The sequence below is a fragment of the Bufo gargarizans genome, chromosome 2 (assembly GCF_014858855.1).
Source record: "Bufo gargarizans isolate SCDJY-AF-19 chromosome 2, ASM1485885v1, whole genome shotgun sequence".
In the NCBI taxonomy this organism is placed as follows: Eukaryota; Metazoa; Chordata; class Amphibia; order Anura; family Bufonidae; genus Bufo; species Bufo gargarizans.
In genome coordinates, this window is record NC_058081.1 from 552,657,309 (window position 1) to 552,676,241 (window position 18,933).

Below are 18,933 nucleotides of genomic sequence, written 5' to 3' on the forward strand. Positions count from 1 at the left end.
AGTGATGGTTCTTATAGGGATCACCTGATTGCCAGTGTGTTCTCATTTAGAGAAGGGTGGTTCAGATCCATTTTAAGGGTATTACCAGCAGTAATATTTATTCTTTACCAGCTGCAGTGGAGCAGCCACACAATGCAGTGATATATCGGTAAGTAAAGAAGAATGAATAGACCCTCAGCAGATCCGCTGTACAAATTTCTGTGAACCAGCAAAATAAGTTAAAATACTCAAAGGGAGATTATAACTCAAGGATTTAAATTTTATACCTTGGGGAAACTTCAAGGCCCACTGGGCAGTTGTTAAAGGGGTTATGCCATTGCCGTTTTTGTGCAGATCTGCATTTTGTGGAACAGAATGGCCGACCCCTAATAGAACAGTTCTATCCTTGTCCATAAAATGGGCAAGAATAGGACATGTTCTATTTTCTTGCAGGACTGCTGAATGGACATACGGGAGTGGAGAGCACACTGGGGTGCTATCCGCATTTTTTGTGGCCCCATTGAAGTGAAAAAAATGTGTTTGTGTGCATGAGCCCTTAACTGAGCACATTAAACCAGCTCAGTGAGACGGACAAAAAATAAGGAAAATAAACAGCAGGTGGCGCTATACAGATACATTTTATTGAATAGCTCACTGGCTATACTAATTACGTGCAATTACAAAAGTATTCAGACCCAGTTGCTGGTTTGAAAAATGTAGAATATGATTAGTGACAGAACCCTTTTAAAGGGGTTTCTTACCCTTTAGAGGCCACAATGTTGGCCAATTAAAAAATCAGTGGCCAACCATGGATATCCAATAACAGGCAATCCCCACTGTACTAGGCATAGTGCTACACTGGAAGAGTTTTCATATGGGCCAGCCTCAGGTCTCATACATTTTAGTCAAAGGTTCATCATTATTGCACTAGTTAGAGATATTTGTCCTCTTAACTGTTCTCATAAATACATATTTTAAGAAACACTTGCCTGTGGAGCCACTTGCACTGGACCCCAGACTCTGGTTATTCATGTGAGTCTGAAGTTGAGGAGCTGTATAGGCATCATAACTGCGGACACTCACTGAAGGACTTGGTGGTATCATGCAGGAATAGGAAGAGGTCTGACTGGCTACCGGCTGTGGAGAATTAAAAGAAAATAAATTCCTCAAATACATAACTATAGAAACAAAGGAGGGGGCCTGCCATATATATGAAAACGCCAATAGGCTGGTGGCTTTCCTTCTTGGCCTTTAAGCAGAAATTTCCTTAGCTTCCTCTCACCTGGATGGGAAGGTTATTTGGCATTGTGAAGCTTGGCAAAGGAGGAAGAGAACCATAGCTGTTCGTTATAGCTGCTTCACTGCGGCTCAGCATGGACCCTAAAAGAAAAGTCTTGATTAAGTCAGTGTGAAGAACCAAATGGTTTATCATAGAAAATATGTCTAATAAGTCTTCACCTAGTGCCTAGTTTCACTTTGTTCCATCAGACCATGTACCATAGTCCTTTAGAACAGTGTTCTTCAACTCTAGTCCTCAGGGCCCATCTGGCGGCCATGATTTCAGAATATCCCACGTAAAGAATACCTGTGGTAAGTCCTGATGCATTAACACTAACTATCTGGTCTGGTCCACCTGCCACTGCTTGTTTACAAACTGCAGTGCTAATGTGCAGGTGTGTGGCATATGACCATTACGGCCAATCAATGTCCTCGGAGGTCGACGACTGAGGACATTGATTGGCTGTAGCAGTCACCTGCCATATACCAGCACGTCAAAGCTGCAGTTTATAAACAGCGGGAGGAGGACCGAACCACCGCCACAGAGAACAGCACGGGAGAAAGTAATGAGTATTAGAATAACTTTTTTATTTTAGGCAGTTGGGGGTCTTTAATTATCTTGGACAACCTATTTAAAGCTTTATAGCCACTGGTGTTAGGTGGTCTAGACCAGTGTTCCTCAAATTCAGTCCTCAGGGCCCACATTCCAGTCATGATTTAATATCCCACAGAATGAATACCTGTGGTAAATCCTAATGCATTGAAACGAATTATATCACCTGCTCAATATTAAGGAAATCCTGAATACATGACTGGCAGGTGGGCACTGAGGACTGGAGTTGAGGAACACTGTTATAGAAGATACATTTCCAGATCTCCTAAGCAGTGTGGAGACTAACTAGAAGCATCCACTGGCACAAATTTAGTGAGTTGTCTCACCTCAAACATTGGTGGCATATCTCTAGGATATGCCAAGAATATCAGATAGGTGTGGGTCACGCCTTTGGGACCCGCACCTATCTCTAGAAAGGAACACCTAAAGTGAATCAGAGTGCAACATGAAAGCATGGCCACCGATTCATTCCCTTCTATGGAACAGCCGGAAATGGCATGGCGAGCTTGGCTATTCGGCACTCCCAAAGAAATTAAGGTGTGGTGTCCTCTTGTTCTCTTTGGGAGCTCTGTTCTAGATATAGATGCAAGTCCCAGAGGTGGAAACCGCACCTATCTGACATTGGTGGCATATCATAGCGATATACGCCGAATGTTTGATGGGAGACAACCCTTCTAAGTACAGCTCTTATTGGTATTATTTATTAGAGAGTATTGTACTTGAACCTCCTAAAAAGGGGTTATGCCATGACAGATTTAAAAAATGAAAATCAGAAATCAAATAGTACATGACAATCTCTTTCTAACAAAGCTAGAACCAGCCCTGTACCTCACATGGGACCACAGATCTCCCCATTCATTGCGCCAGTTTGTCTGCTAGATTTACTTCAGGCTGTCCATTCTCAGGGGGCATATCCTTTCTGCTATAGCTCTTTTCCTTTATTTGCCACAGCTTCTAACAGAAGATATGGCTGTTCACAGTTGAAGATACAAAGTGAGCATGTGCGACCACCCCAGTGAGGTGGACAAAGAAATAAGAAAATGAACAAACAGTAGGTGGCGCTTTACAGATACATAGTTTAGTAGCTTTACTAAAATTTTAATTACATGCAATTATAATAGTATTCAGATCCAGCTCCTATAACAAAGCACATATTTAAGATGCTTCTAATCTCTCAGTACCAATACTGGTCTTTAACTACTAACTTATCTGGTAAGTTTATGTATCCTGCTCTTTACCACAACTGTCTGCCTTTCACTGAACGTGAGTGTTAATTCTTAAATCATACCTACAGGGGGGGAAAAAATTGCAATGCTCTTGGATTTTCATAATCAGTACCTCTGTGAACACTTTGCCTTAAAAGCAAAGTGTTCTTAAAGGGGTTATCCAACCCTTATAATGATCCCCCTAATGCCCGGTGCCCTCAAATAGGTTATACTTACCCTGCTCCCCGGCATCCGCATCGCTCCTGATGCCCGCACGGCATCTTCCTTTCACGCGGATCGCCGCAACAGGATGAGCCTCCCTGGCATTGCAGGTGACGCTAGAAAGGCTCGTCCCGATTGAGGCCATCACATCCTTAAATAAAAGCTGCCATGGAAGTGCTTATGCTCTGCACATTGCTGCAGGTAAATCATATACTACATGGTACTGTTCTTTGCTAGTAGATGGGATTGCCTAATGGTAGACCCCTCCTTTATGACATTTATAAACCCTAACAGATCATATGTCAAGGGAAAAGCCCTTTTGGCTTGCTCCTCTCGAAAATGTGCTGTCTCAAACACTGACTGGGTGTATGGTCGGTGCATTGTAAGCTCGTCTGGGCAGAGCCCTCTATAACCCCAACATGTTCATTTCTTCAGTCTTACCTGAGCTGCTGGGCTGTGGTATGGACTGATAGACACTGCTGGAGAATGAACTGTTGATGGAAAGGTGGCTGGAAGCATTACCCGCTTGTCGTCTCTGGTTTCTGAGTTTTTCTTCTCGTCTCCATTTGGCTCTCCGGTTGGAGAACCATACCTGTAATATAATGTGACAGTAGGTCAGTATTTTTGTATCTGTGGGTATATTTATGTTATATTAAAAAGCGTGTGGTTTTCAAACGTATTTCTCATTATTACACTCTGCATAGCAGTTGAAGGCATTGGGAAAGATTTATCAAACTGGTGTAAAGGAAAACTGTCTAAGATTTCACCTTTCATTTTCCAAAGGAGCTCTAAAAAATGAAAAGGGGAATCTGATGGCAATTTTCCTTTACACCAATTTTGATAACTCTCCCCCATTGTCTAAATTCTTCAAATAAAAAAGCAGTACGTTTTCTAAAATAGAAAAACAAGCAGTACTCCTCTCCCCAATACCCTGCCGAGCCAGTGGCCTCAGTGACTGCCTGCCAGTCTTTGTGTACAGGCTGCCAGTGTCAAGATGTTTTACCAGCATGTGACTACTGGCCTCATTGATTACTTGTCCTAATTACTGGCATCTTTTCCTTAGGACAGGCCATCAGCCGATCAACAGGGGTCTGATATCCCGCACCCCGGCATTCAGCTGTTCAGGTAAAAGCCACAACTAGACATCAATGGGAGCAACACTGCAGTGATGAGCTATGTCTACACTTGACAGAGCTGTGTAGTTCCAGCGATAGAGCTACAACGGATTGTTGGGCGTGTGGGGTGTACTCTTTCTTGGTTTTACTTTGCACAGCAGCCCTCCAGGTCCTCTCGCTGTGCAGGGAGCTGCCGCAGACTACAGTCCTTTTGCAGAGTGGGTGTTCGGAGGGCCTCTGTGCAGGGAAAAGCTGTGGAAGGGCTGCAGTGCTGAGTCAGAGCTGTGGCCCCTTCATTCTCCAGATTTGTGTGGGCCACAGAGGTTGGAATATGATATCACTTTATATTTAATAAGAGGGTATGCAAATGAGCTGTTAGCAAGCTCTGCCTCTAATACCACCAGACGTAAGGCAGCTATTCTATAAGTCAATGTTCAACCTTTTAAAGCGAACCTTTCACCTCATTTTCACTTTATAAACTAGCAACAGTACCTTATAGATTATCTTGAGTGTGTTGTTATCCAGGTTACTGCCGCTTTCCTGCGCTGTTTATTCATAAAAAAAATCATCTTATAAAGTTCACATTTCGTGCTCCAACAGTCAAGCAACAAGTCAAGGGGGTAGCCCTTCCCTCTCCTCTGGCCGTACCGCCCCTGCCCTAACGCCGCCTCTATGCCTTGTAATTGACAGCCGGTTCAGTTGCCGGGACGGCGCTTCTGAATCCTGCGCATGCGCCGTCCTCCTCATTCGCCTGAAGATAGTGGAGCGCGCGCACGGGAGGGAGAGCAGACAGGCAGGCATCGCGTACGGCGCATGCGCGATTCTGTTACATGGTCGCGCTTGTGTCCGCCAGAAAGACAGGATCGAGCGGCGAATGAGGAGGACGGTGCATGGGCAGGATTCAGAAGCGCCGTCCAGGCGACTGAACCGGCTGTCAATTACAAGGCATAGAGGCAGCGTTAGGGCAAGGGGCGGTACGGCCAGAGGAGAGGGAAGGGCTACCCCCTTGACTTGTTGCTTGACTGTTTGAGCACGAAATTTGAACTTTATAAGACGATTTTTTTATGAATATACAGCGCAGGAAAGCAGCAGTAACATGGATAACAACACACTCAAGATAATCTATAAGGTACTGTTGCTAGTTTATAAAGTGAAAATGTGGTGAAAGGTTCGCTTTAAACAGGCCTTGAGACATGACTTGGATAATAATTAAGTCAATGAATTAAGTCACAACTCCATTGTTTTTATTGTTAGTGCTTTAAAAACATTCAACAGTTACAGTTTGCATCCCTTTTTCCCAGAATTCCAGAGGAGAGTTGCCTGGCCTATAAGACTCCTCAAGCCATTGAGGCGCTCTCCATAAGGAAATATAGTTATCCCCTTTATATTTGATGCAATGTGCACCAGGTAAAATGTTTGGCTTATACTGGCTGGAGCTGACATTACCAACCCTAATTTAGGTTTACCTGGATCCGTGCTTCAGGCAGGTCGATCTTTGCCGCCAATCTCTCTCTGGCAAAGACATCAGGGTAATGCGTCCTCTCAAACTCTTCGAAGAAAAAAAAATAGATGATAAGAGATCATTGCCACACAGTCTCTTTTTCAAAGATTTGAAAGTTTTCTTCTCCATCTGTTTCCTGCCATTCTTTACCTACACAATTGGTTTAGCCTGTGCAGTGGTATCCAGCCGTGCGGACTACAATATGAGGGGAGTGTGAATTGGTGTGACAGACAGTAGACATCACAATAATGCAAAAATATAAAATATTTGTCTCAAGCATCAAAATACAAAGAAAAAGGATTGCTTTAAAAAAGGAAGTTGTCCAAATAAAAAAAAAATTGTATGACGTGGTAAGTTAGTAAAATAATAAAGCAATGCTCATTGTTCCAAAGCCCTGCGTTCTAGTACCACTAATCCAGTTCTCCACACCGGACTTTGTTTTCACTGGCCTTAATGGTCTTGTAGTGTATATACCACTGAGGCCAGTGATTGGCTCAAGTGGTCATGTGCACATCATTGCACAGACACAAGCAAGACGTCAAAGCTGAAGCAGTGGGGATGATTAGAGCAACACCGCTAGAGTAGAGGGGTTGCAAAGGTGAGTATTACTTTTATTATTGCATATTAATGCATATGAATTATTAATGCGTGAAATTCCCTAAACAAGTGATTTATCCATTCTAATCTGTGGAACAGCTATTGGTAAGATAAGGATTCCCCCCTGACTCCTTTTTGCTGGTGCCTTCAATGAAGTGCAGTACATGGCTCATTCCCTAACTCCTCTAAACTTCCGTAGGTAGAGCCACATAAAAGTACAGCCCCTTCTCCATTGAAGGTGATGCAACTGGTGCCACGTTGCATGAGCAAACAGTGGACAGGGGTCCCATTCTCCCTATAGATGGGGGGTCCCGGAGGTAGGAGCCCTACCTATTAAGCATTTATGGCATATTTTGAATATAATTGAAAATAATGCACACATGAACACAATAGATTCAATTATAATATACAGTTGTGTTCAAAATAATAGCAGTCAGACATCACTATGATCAATCACTGTTTTTGGTAGAAATGATATTTGTACATGGCAAATAATTTACTAGCAGGTGTAGTAGAGTAATAGAAATCCAACAGACCCAACTGTCATGCCATTCATGCTGCTGATTCTGTGTAATTGAATCACTAATTGAAAGGGGCATGTTCAAAATAATAGCAGTGTGGAGTTCAATGAGTGAAGTCATTCATTCTTTGAAAAACAGGTGGCAATTGTTGCACTTATTTAAGGAAGGAAGGCAGCAAATGTTGTGCATGCTGGTTACAATGCATTTCTCTCTGAAATTCTGAGGAAAATGGGTCGTTCTAGACATTGTTCAGAAGAACAGCGTACCTTGACTAAAACGTTGATTGGGGAGGGGAAAACATATAAAGAAGTGCAGAAAATGATAGGCTGCTCAGCTAAAATGATTGCAAATTCTTTAAAATGGCAACCAAAACCTGGAAGACGTGGATGAAAACGAAAAACTACCATTCAAATGGATAGAAGAATAGCCAAAATGTGCTGAAGAGGTTAGAATTTGCCAAGGAGCACATTGACTGACCTAAAGAGACATTTTGTGGACTAATGAAAGTAAGATTGTTCTTTTTGGGTCTAGTGGCCGGAGACAGTTTGTCAGATGACCCCCAAACACTGAATTCAAGCCACAGTACACTGTGAAGACAGTGAAGCATGGTGGCTCAAGCATCATGATACGGGGATGTTTCTCATACTACAGTGTTGGGCCTATTTATCGCATACCAGGGATCATGGATCAGTTTGAATATATCTGAAGATCTGAAGAGGTCATGCTGCCTTATGCTGAAGAGAAAATGCCCTTGAAATGGGTGTTCCAACAAGACAACGACCCCAAACACACCAGTAAACGTGTAACATCTTAGTTCCAGACCAACAAGATTGACGTTATGGAGTGGTCAGCCCAATCCCCGGATCTTAATCCAATAGAAAACTTGCGGAGTGACATAAAAAATGCAGTTTCTAAGGCAAAACCAAGAAATAGAGAAGACCTGTGGAATGTAGTCCAATCATCCTGGGCTGGAATACCTGTTCACAGGTGCCAGAAGTTGGTTGACTCCATGCAACACAAATGTACAGCAGTTCTCAGAAACAGAGGTTATACAACTAAATATTAGTGAAGTGATTCAGAGGAAAGCAAAATCTTCAAACATTTTTAAGTTTATATAGTGAATGTTTGAGTTTGTAAAGAAGAATACAAACACTGCTATTTTTTTGAACAGTCTAAGGGCTGTTTCACACGAGCGGATGCCGCGCGTGACATCCGCTCCGTGAAAGAGTGCCAAGACCCGATGCAGACTGCAGAGGCACGGAGCATTAACATGACTGATAATGCTCCGTGCCTCTCTGTGACCTCTTTACTACGAAATTACAGTTGTCACTGTGATTTCGTAGTAAAGAGATCACAGAGAGGCACGGAGCATTATCAGTCATGTTAATGCTCCGTGCTTCTGCTGTCCGCATCGGGTCTTGGCACTCTTTCACGGAGCGGATGCCACGCACGGCATCCGCTCGTGTGAAACAGCCCTAAGGCCCCTTTCACACGGGCGAGTTTTCCGTGGGGGTGCGATGCGTGCGGTGAACGTATTTCACCCCCACTGAATCCTGACCCATTCATTTCTATGGGGCTGTGCACATGAGCGGTGATTTTCAATCATCACTTGTGCGTTGAGTGAAAATCGCAGAATGCTCTATATTGTGCGATTTTCACGCGACGCAGGCCCCATAGAAGTGAATGGGGTGCGTTAAAATCACATAGCATCCGCAAGCAAGTGCGGATGCAGTGCGATTTTCACACACGGTTGCTAGGAAACGATTGGGATGGAGACCCGATCATTATTATTTTCCCTTATAAAATGGTTATAAGGGAAAATAATAGCATTCTGAATACAGAATGCATAGTAAAACAGCGCTGGAGGGGTTAAAAAAAATAAAACATAATTTAACTCACCTTAGTCCACTTGATCGCGAAGCCCGGCATCTCCTTCTGTATCCTTTGTTGAGCAGAACCTGTGGTGAGCATTAAATACAGGTAAAGGACCTTTGATGACGTCGGATCACATGCTCCATCACCACGGTGATGGACCATGTGATTGGAGCATGTGATCTGAAGTCACCACAGGTCATTCAGCCCACAGCTAAAGAAGAGACCGGGAACTACGTGATCAAGAGGATAAGGTGAGTTAACTTTTTATGTTTTTTTAACCCCTCCAGCACTATTGTACTATGCATTCTGTATTCAGAATGCTATTATTTTCCCTTATAACCATGTTATAAGGGAAAATAATACAATCTTCAGAACATCAATCCCAAGCCCGAACTTCTGTGAAGAAGTTCGGGTTTGGGTACCAAACATGCACGATTTTTCTCACGCGAGTGCAAAACGCATTACAATGTTTTGCACTCGCGCGGAAAAATCGCGCATTTTCCCGCAACGCACCCGCACCTTATCCGGGCATAAAAACTGACGCCCGTGTGAAAGAGGCCTAATATTCACTTTTCTTCAATTTCTTTTAGAGGAACAACACACATTTGATATATTTTTCTTCATGTTTTAATTTGGAATAGAATGTGTAGTGTTCCCAATGCATTTGTGTGTATGGAAATAAAAGCTATTAGAAGGATTTTGAGCTTTATTCACTTTTTTAAACAATCTGCTATTATTTTGAACACAACTGTATAGACTAAGCCGTCATTCTGATATGATAAAATCTGAGACTCTCAACCAAAACACATCTTTACCCTCGCCAAGGTGGTCTCAGTCAGGCAGGTCCTACTCTAAACCTACCTATGCCGTTGGGCAACTAAATTCAATAGAGCAGACATATAGTGTGTTTCTCCTCGATACCTCTATGTGCATCCAGCAACCAATGAGAGGAGGAGCACGCACACCTATATGTACCACCTAATCAAGGTCGCCTGTGGGATAGGTGCTGTGTGTGTAGGTTTGTGCACAGACACTAAAGATTTATGCCTCATGGTAGGCTTGTTCAAATGTTTTCAGTTAGGCCTCATGCACACCACTGTATTTTTCACCTGTGTACTATGCCAATTTTTTTGTGGACAATGCACTGACCCATTCATTTCTATAGGGTCATGTACACATCTGTATTTTTTGTGTATATATGCGTGGCCGTTCCCCAAATGATAGAATATGTTCTATTCTTGCGACAAGAATAGTCTGTTTGATGGGAGTGAGAAAAATGCTGAATGTATACAGAAGGTATCCATATTTTGTAGATCCATTGTTTGTGCTCCAAAATATGGACACAACCGTGTGCATGACACACACTTAAAAGGAATTGCAACATAGCATAATAAAACCTAACATGTGCCTAAAGGTAAAGGTGTGCTTCCCGTTGCCGTATTGCGGACCGCATTTGCGGATCCGCAATACACTGGCACCGCTCCGTGTGCATTCCGCATCACGGATGTGGACACATTCACTTCCATTGGTCCGCAAATCCGGAGATGCGGAATGGTGCAGAAGGGAAACATGGAACGGAACACTACGTAAGCACTATGGAGTGCTTCCGTGGGGTTTCGTCCCGTACTTCCGTTCCGCAAAAAGATAGGACATGTTCTATCTTTGTGCGGAACGGCCGGATCGCGGACCCATTAAAGTGAATGGGTCCACGATCCGCTCCGGCTGCCCCATGGGCGGGGTTCGTGCATTGTGGCCCGCAATTTGCACACGTTCGTGTGCAGGAGGCATAATTCTGAAATAACAAACAACCATGCATTAGCATAGTAACCTAGGGGGGAATTCATCATTGTAAGTGTACTTGTGGTTAGTTTTCAGATTGGAGTTGCTTTGCACACCTGCGTCAAATTTATGAAAATGGTGATTGCTCCTGTTTGAGTTAAAATATGTCTTCGATGAATTTAAAACTTTTTAGAGACTTTTTAAAAAGTTTCACTTCATAAATATGTCACAAAAGTGATATACTCTGAAATTCTCACCAGGTTGTCCCCAAAAAGTCGCAAAGCCTCTACTCTGACATGCAGAGCTTAAAGGGCTTCTGTCACCCCACTAAAGTGATTTTTTTTTTTGGGCTGGTGAAATTAGTTATATTGCGATATATGACAATATAATTGTGTTACTTACTTTGATCCAGCAGTTTCTGCAAAAAACGAAGTTTTATAATATGTAAATTCGATAATATGTAAATTCGGTAGCTGCTGCAGAAATCCGCCCCCTCGTCGTGTTGATTGACAGGGCCAGCCGGGATCTCCTCCTCCGGCCAGCCCTGTCGGCATTTCAAAAATCGCGCGCCTGTGTTGATTCGGCGCAGGCGCTCTGAGATGAGGAGGCTCGTCTCCTCAGAACTCCCTCAGTGCGCCTGCGCCGATGACATCACCGAAATAGAAGACGTCATCGGCGCAGGCGCACTGAGGGAGTGCTGAGGAGACGAGCCTCCTCATCTCAGAGCGCCTGCGCCGAATCAACACAGGCGCGCGATTTTTGAAATTCCGACAGGGCTGGCCGGAGGAGGAGATCCCGGCTGGCCCTGTCAATCAACACGACGAGGGGGCGGATTTCTGCAGCCAGTGGCGTACATACAGGGGTCGCAGGGGTCGCACTTGCGACCGGGCCCGGCACTCCAGGGGGCCCGGCCGCCTGTGGACCCTCCCTGCAGTAGTACTGTGCCTGTATAACCCGAGCGGCTGGCCCGGGGCCCGCCCCCCAGTGTTGAGTTTCTCTGCTGCCAGCCCTACCCTCCCTTGAGTCTCCTCCCCCTAAGTCTCCTCCCTGCAGTAGTGCCGTGCCTGTATAACCCGGGCGGCCGGCCCGGGGCCCGCCCCCCCAGTGTTGAGTTTCCTTGCTGCCAGCCCTACCCTCCCTTGAGTCTCCTCCCCCTGAGCAGTGGCTACCTACCATAAAGGCAGACGGGGCCCCGAAGTGGAGGAGAGGCCCCGCCCCCTAATTGCTCCTATTTATCTTTCTAAAGCTAAAGGACCTTTGATGATGTCATCAGAGGTCCTGTAAGGGAACTGCACAGTGTAAAGTGTAGTTCCCAGGTTAGAACAGTGCATCTGCCAGGACCTGTGATGACATCATATTCAACATCACAGGTCCTGCAGAATCTAGCAAAGGAACTGCACCAAAATTGGTGTAGTTCCTAGGTTTCAAAGGTATATCTGCCAGGACCTGTGATGACATCATCCCAGGTCCTTCAACCCCTAACAGCAAGTATTAGCAGTTCACAATCAGCTCTGCGTTAATTCATACAGACTGGACTGGAGTGGTAAGAGGAGGTCCTCCACTTTTCATCATTTACCCCCCCTCCATGCCCTGTTTTTACTCATTGCTCACTCATATATAATACTTCAGACAGTTACAGTGACCACTACCTCATGTACCTCACACACACAGTGACCATAATGTGTAACTGACCACATATATCTGTAAACACTGCAGCTACAGTATTATACCTTCTATGTCTCACATCAATACACTGCTCTGTGTGTGTGTGTGTATATATATATATATATATATATACACACACACATACACACACACACTGCATATATTACACAGTATTATACATGCAATATGTACAGATATATAGTATATACCGCAGTGCACTGATATGTGAGGTACAAGGTATAATAGATGCTGTGTGTACAGATATCAGTACACTGCTGTATATACTATATATGTGAGGTACGAGGTATAATAGATGCAGTGTGTACAGATCTATAGTATATACAGCAGTGTACTGATATGTGAGGTATGAGGTGTCAATACACTGCTGTATTTATTATATACCTGTACACACTGCATCTATTATACCTCACATATTACACTACTGTATATACTGTATACACTGCATATATTATACCCCGTACCTCACATATCAGTACACTGATGGCATAAATTATAAAACGCAGCAGCAAGAATAGTTCATGGAACAAAGGGAGGGGCTATAAAAGGGGAATGGGGGCCCAATTTAGATTCCTGCTATGGGGCCCAGTGATTTTTATGTACGCTCCTGCCCCTGAGTCTCCTCCCCGGCCGGCAGTGCGGTGTGCCGGACATGACGTTGAGATGCAGGGACAGGGAGAAGGTGCCGGAAAAGAAAGGGAGAGGGAGAGCGCTGCGCAAAGAAGCCGGTCCGGCTTTCAGAGTGAGGTCTGATGGGGGCTGAGAGTTGGGCAATGTATGTAAAGTTATGACTGGTGACTTGTGCTATGAAGTAATGGGTTTTTTGTTGTCTTGGGATGCAGCTCTTTTGTGTAGGCACTTCTATTGAGCTTCTAGTATATGCTTGGATGTAGCAGAGCTGGTTTTGTCATGCATTTCTTTTGCCTTCATATGGTAAAATACTTCATTGGCCTATCAATGGCTTTATAACTAACTCTGCTATATTTCTGTAGCCTAATGATCTTAAATCATTGCTAGTAGCTCAGAATATCATCCTGTTGTATATAGTAATATACAGTATATATATATATATATATATACACACACATGCATACACGCACGGCAGCGGGTTGGGGGGGGGGCCTCGACGGAAGGGGGCCCCATGGATCAGTTTCGCACCGGGGCCCCGTGGATTGTGTGTACGCCACTGTCTGCAGCAGCTACCAGCAAGTAGCCGCCCTACTTGCTGGTAGAGACCGGATTTACATATTATAAAACTTCGTTTTTTGCAGAAACTGCTGGATCAAAGTAAGTAACACAATTATATTGTCATATATCGCAATATAACTAATTTCACTAGCCCAAAAAAGAAAAATCACTTTAGTGGGGTGACAGAAGCCCTTTAATAAATTCCCCCATCCTAATGTTGACCACAAATATCTCCTGCAAGCCCTTAAAGAGGACCTTTCACTACAATAAAAAATCTAAACTAACTATACAGACATGTAGAGCGGCGCCCAGGTATTTCCCTGCACTTACTGTTATACCTGGGCGCCGCTCCGTTCTCCCGGTATAGGCTCCGGTATCTTCATATGTTTGGCTCAACTGGGTGGAGCCTGCCGGCGTCTCCTTCTCCCAGGCTGTAGCGCTGGCCAATCGCAGCGCTCAGCTCATAGCCTGAGAGTTTTTTTTTCTCCCAGGCTATGAGCTGAGCGCTGCGATTGGCCAGCGCTCCAGCCTGGGAGAATGAGACGCCGGCAGGCTCCTCCCAGTTGAGCCGAAAATCTGAAGATAGCGGAGCATATACTGGGAGAACTGAGCGGCGCCCAGGGATAATAGTAAGTGCAGGGAGATCCCTGGGCGCCGCTCTCCATGTCTCTATGCTTAGTTTAGATTTTTTATTGTAGTGAAAGGTCCTCTTTAAGGGTCCATTCACACGTCCGCAAAATGGGTCTGCATCCGTTCCGCAATTTTGCAGACCCATTTATTTTCAATGGGGCCGGAATGTGCTTTGCGGATCCGCACTTCCGCACCCTTGCTTCCGTTTCTGCAAAAAAAAGAACATGTCCTATTCTTGTCCACAATTGCGGACAAGATTAGGCATTTTCTATTATAGTGCCGGCGATGTGCGGTCCGCAAATTGCAGAATGCACATTGCAAGTGTCCGTGTTTTGCAGATCCGCAATTTGCGGATCCGCAAAACACTTACGGATGTGTGAATGGACCCTTAGGCTACCTATGTGGCAGATTATGCATGTTTTTTTCCATGCAGATTCTCATGCGGGGGGAAAATGCAGCGTAATACAGTACTGGCAAAGTGTATGAGATTTCACATATCTCATGTACATTTTGCTTTTACATTCTGTGCGGAAAATGACCAGCCATGCAGATTTTCACCCTTTTCAGCGCCCAAAGATGAGATCTGCGGCAAAATCGCTTAAAATATTCACCAAAAACTGAAATTTACACATACAGTTTTTGGTGCGGATTTAGTGTCGCAACGCACAGAAATCCATGCAGAATTGTGTGCTGAATTTCTGCAAGACAGCCTGCACCCGTGTGCAGATAGCCTAACCCCACTAAACTAACCTACTGTCACTTGTTTCCAAGAACATCACAGTTGATTAGTCACCTAGTGCTGCTCTTAATGTTTATTTATATATATATATATATATATATATATATATATATACTGTATATAGTTAGGCACTTGAGTTGTCCACCAGGCCTTTGCTCTGGTGCAGTAAAATAGTAAAATGAATACATTTTTCATTAATACGCAAACTGTAGGACAAACCCAAGCCATGAGCTTCAGAATTCCCACCTCCACCTGCATCCGACTTCAACATGTTAGCTCTCAACAATGTTGTAACCATAAATGTTGTACCAGTAACCTGCATACTTGGCTCTGCTGCATGTCTTATTTTAACCAACCTATGTTTATACCATACCATTCAAGACAGCTGTCTATTTAGACTACCCCTCGTTGTAGACCATTGTCTAGTAGTCTGTGGCGAACCTGGCTCATGCAGTGCTGCTGACCTATTTACATAGAGTGATGCACTGCCAACAGACAACAATATTAGGTGTTGCATGAAATATGTTATCACCTGTCAAAGTAGTGCAGTGACCCGCTGGTTCACTGCTAAAGGGTTAATGCTATAAATCAATGATTAATGTTATGTGTCATTACGGAAGTGGTTGAACGCAAAGAGTTGGAAGCAGTTAACTAGCAGTTCGCAGTGTTAGTTGCTGGGTAATGGGCTGGTGATTTGTTTCTAGTGTCTATAAAGAGAGAGAGACTCAGGGAGGACCACAATCATACTACCTACATCCTCTGCACAGCTTTTGGGAAAAGCCTACTCTGTGAAATTCTTCAGAACTGTCTACTTTATGTAGTTGTACTGCAACTCCCATCATCTATTCCGTAAAGGAAAGACTTTATTTGACTATAACTAAGCCTGCCTGGTTATTGGTCTTTATACCTGATTTGTTCATCATCTACCTCCTGTTTTCCTGCCTTGCACTCAACAACTCTTTTAGCATGAAGGGCACCCCAGCCACCACCAGACAGGAGACCCTGAAAGTCCAGGGTGGTGCACAAGGAGGAGAAGGGTTGAACCCCTCCACTCATTGCAGGCCAAGTCTGGGGGAGCACTAGAGCAGTGTTAGCCACCGTGAGGACTAAAGCCACCTCTCCACCTCACACCTCCGCTGTGGCCTAGTGCATTGCCTAAGGCTGGGTTCACACCTGAGCGTTTTACAGCGCGTTCCTACGCGCTGTAAAACGCACAACAGGCAAGAACCAATGATTCCCTATGGGAATGGTTCACACCTGGGCGTTTTACAGCGCGTACGATCGCGCTGTAAAACGCCCGCTGCTCAAACAAGTACAGGAGCTTTTTTTGGCGCGTTTGACGCGCGTTTGGGCCATAGACTCTTTGGACAACACTGCTGTCAATCACCCAAACGCGCGTCAAACGCGAGTTTACTATTACAAAAAACGCGCATAAAAACGCGCGACAAAATCGCGCATAAAAACGCGCGTTTGCGCAACGCTCAGGTGTGAACCCAGCCTAAGCCTTTGCCTTTTGTCAGGTGATCAGCAGCACCTTGCAGGTATGGCTACACGTGCAGGTTTTTTAAGGCCAAATCAGGAGTGGTTCATAAAAGGCGAGAACATATTAAGGAGAGATGTGAATTCTCCTCTTTGAATCCACGTCTGGTGTAGGCTTCAAAAACGGCATAAAAAAACCTGAATGTGTGACCATTCCCTTGAAAGAGGTCAACTATTGGGAACGTTCATACAAATTTTTATTCACAATAATTGGTCCAATCCTACATCTGTGTTGTCCTAAGGAGTTGCCCAAGCTGCACAGCCCCTTTAATGGTGGTGGGCTTTTTAAAATACCCTTTAAGAAATAACTGACTGCTAATAAGAGAAACTGTAACCGGCTATGGTGCTATAAGATGGCAGCTTTGATTTACCAAGTTTGACAATTAAATGCTCCACTTTATGCAGGAGTGAAGTTTCAGTTCCTTGAATAGGTATTATAATATGTTAAGTCTTTTTATGAAATGGTAATTATAGTTTACTGCTATATATGTCTGGGTAACAGCGCTCTAACAGACTGGGAGGAGGTCTGTAAAAACATCCTGTGACAGGTGCTATGTTCACACTTCCTCTTTCTCAAGCAGGTTTTGTATACAATGTAGGGTTCATTTCCCCCAAGCAGTGGATTTTCAGGTGAGATGCCCAAAAGATGCCCTGCTGGCATGTACCAATCTGGAGTCTGAACTGCAGACCTCCACTATAGAACTACCCTGATACTTCTATGTATAATCCCCCCTATCTAGTGAGTAAGAACGTAAAAGGGGTTAGCCCATGAACGACATCCATTACCTATGCACAAGATAGGAGATAAATGTATGGTCCCAGCTGTTGCACACCCAGCAGTCACAAGAACAGGGGTCCCTAAGTCTCCTACGTGTCCAGAGCGGTAATGCACCTGCCCAGCCACCACTCCATTCATTTCTTTGGGGCTGATGGAGATAGCCGAGCACTGTATTCCAATATACAATGAATAGAGTGGTGGTCTTGCATGTGCTATACCACTCCATTCACAAAGGGAACTCGTGGACCCCCATTGTCATGATTGCTAATGGTCCCAACAGTCAAACCCCTAAAGATCATACATTTATCATCTATCCTATGGAAAGGGGATAAATGATCTTAATAGGCAAACGCCTATAACTATAATTTAGATGTATTGAAGGTTAAAACAGGAAATGAACAGCCAATTTAATGCTTAAAGGAATAGTCACTGTGCTTCCCTCATGAGTGGGGAACAAGAAGCCATAGCCTGGTAGAAATCCCCCTGTCACGAGGGTGTCAAGAGCCACGCCTGACTCCGTTGTACCCGGGGTCAGGAGGTCGCAGCGGTTGGCTGCACGCTCTATGTCAGATAGGGAAGTTTCCTTATTGTAGCTTTCTGGGTTTGCTTTACAAACCCTTTTGGCTCACTCAGGGATCCGTAGCTCCTTCTCCTCAGCTGTTCCTTGTCCAGCACTCCCAATCCTCCTTATATTCCCCTCTCACACTTCTCTGGTTGCCAGATATAGAGCTTCCTGCCTGGACATCTATTCTGACCCACTGGAGCTGTGTTGCTGCGTTCTCTGAGTGTTGCCTTAGAACGCTACCCTCCGGATCCCTGTTGGACCTTTGTGGACAATTGTTGCCGTCCACCTGGGTGTTTGTGTTTGTCTGTCCTCTCCCTGGTGTTTCCCTCTTAGTGCAGTGGTGAGGACTAGCGATCCCACCGGCCCGTTCATTATCTAGGGCTCATTTCAGGGAAAGCCAGGGTTTAGGCACGTGATCGCCGCACGGGTGAGGAACCCGTCTAGGGACGACAGGGCAGGCAGGTACCAGCTGCAAGGTGAGTTAGGGGTCACCACCTTTCCCTCTCCCTTGTGCAGGGCCTTCCCTGTTTTCCTCCCTGTGTGTGTTGCCGGTCATTACATTATATCTGGCCCTTATTTTTGTGTAGGTAAAAAAAAAAAATTTAAAAAAAAAAATTTTTTTTACCTACTTAGAATCCAGTATGGATCCAATTGCTGCTCTGTCCGAACAATTTCATGGCCTGTCTTTGGAGGTGGCAGGATTGAAGGCGTCGGTCCTCCAGCAACAGCAGCAATTACAACAGACCGCAAGCCCAGCGGTTGCTACTGGTAACCAGGTTGTTGCGGAACCCAAGGTCCCTCTCCCTGGCAGATTTTCTGGGGGAAGGGACAAGTTTTTGACGTTCCGTGAGGCCTGTAAACTATACTTAAAACTGCGTCCTTACTCCTCTGGTAATGAAGAACAGCGGGTGGGTGTTGTTATTTCCCTGCTGCAGGGGGACCCGCAGTCCTGGGCGTTCTCTTTACCTACTGATTCCCAGGCTCTTCGGTCAGTGGATGAGTTTTTCGGGGCCTTGGGTCTCATATATGACGACCCTGACCGAGTCGCACTGGCTGAATCAAAATTACGGAGACTCCTACAAGGAGAGCGGCCGGTAGAGGAGTATTGCTCTGACTTCCGTAGGTG

The 18,933-nt window shown here is 44.7% G+C and overlaps 1 protein-coding gene across 1 annotated transcript in view; it reads right to left on the reverse strand.

Moving 5' to 3' along the window:
* The window catches only part of LOC122926674 (paired box protein Pax-6-like), a 50,012-nt gene that overhangs the window by 3,560 nt on the left and 27,519 nt on the right, over positions 1–18,933 (reverse strand). Inside the window, exons 4-7 of the mRNA XM_044278126.1 lie at positions 5,879–5,961; positions 3,739–3,889; positions 1,262–1,359; positions 969–1,116 (exon numbers count right to left, since the gene is read on the reverse strand). Of these exons, the coding sequence (XP_044134061.1) occupies positions 969–1,116; positions 1,262–1,359; positions 3,739–3,889; positions 5,879–5,961 (480 nt within the window). The remainder of the gene's footprint in view (positions 1–968; positions 1,117–1,261; positions 1,360–3,738; positions 3,890–5,878; positions 5,962–18,933) is intronic.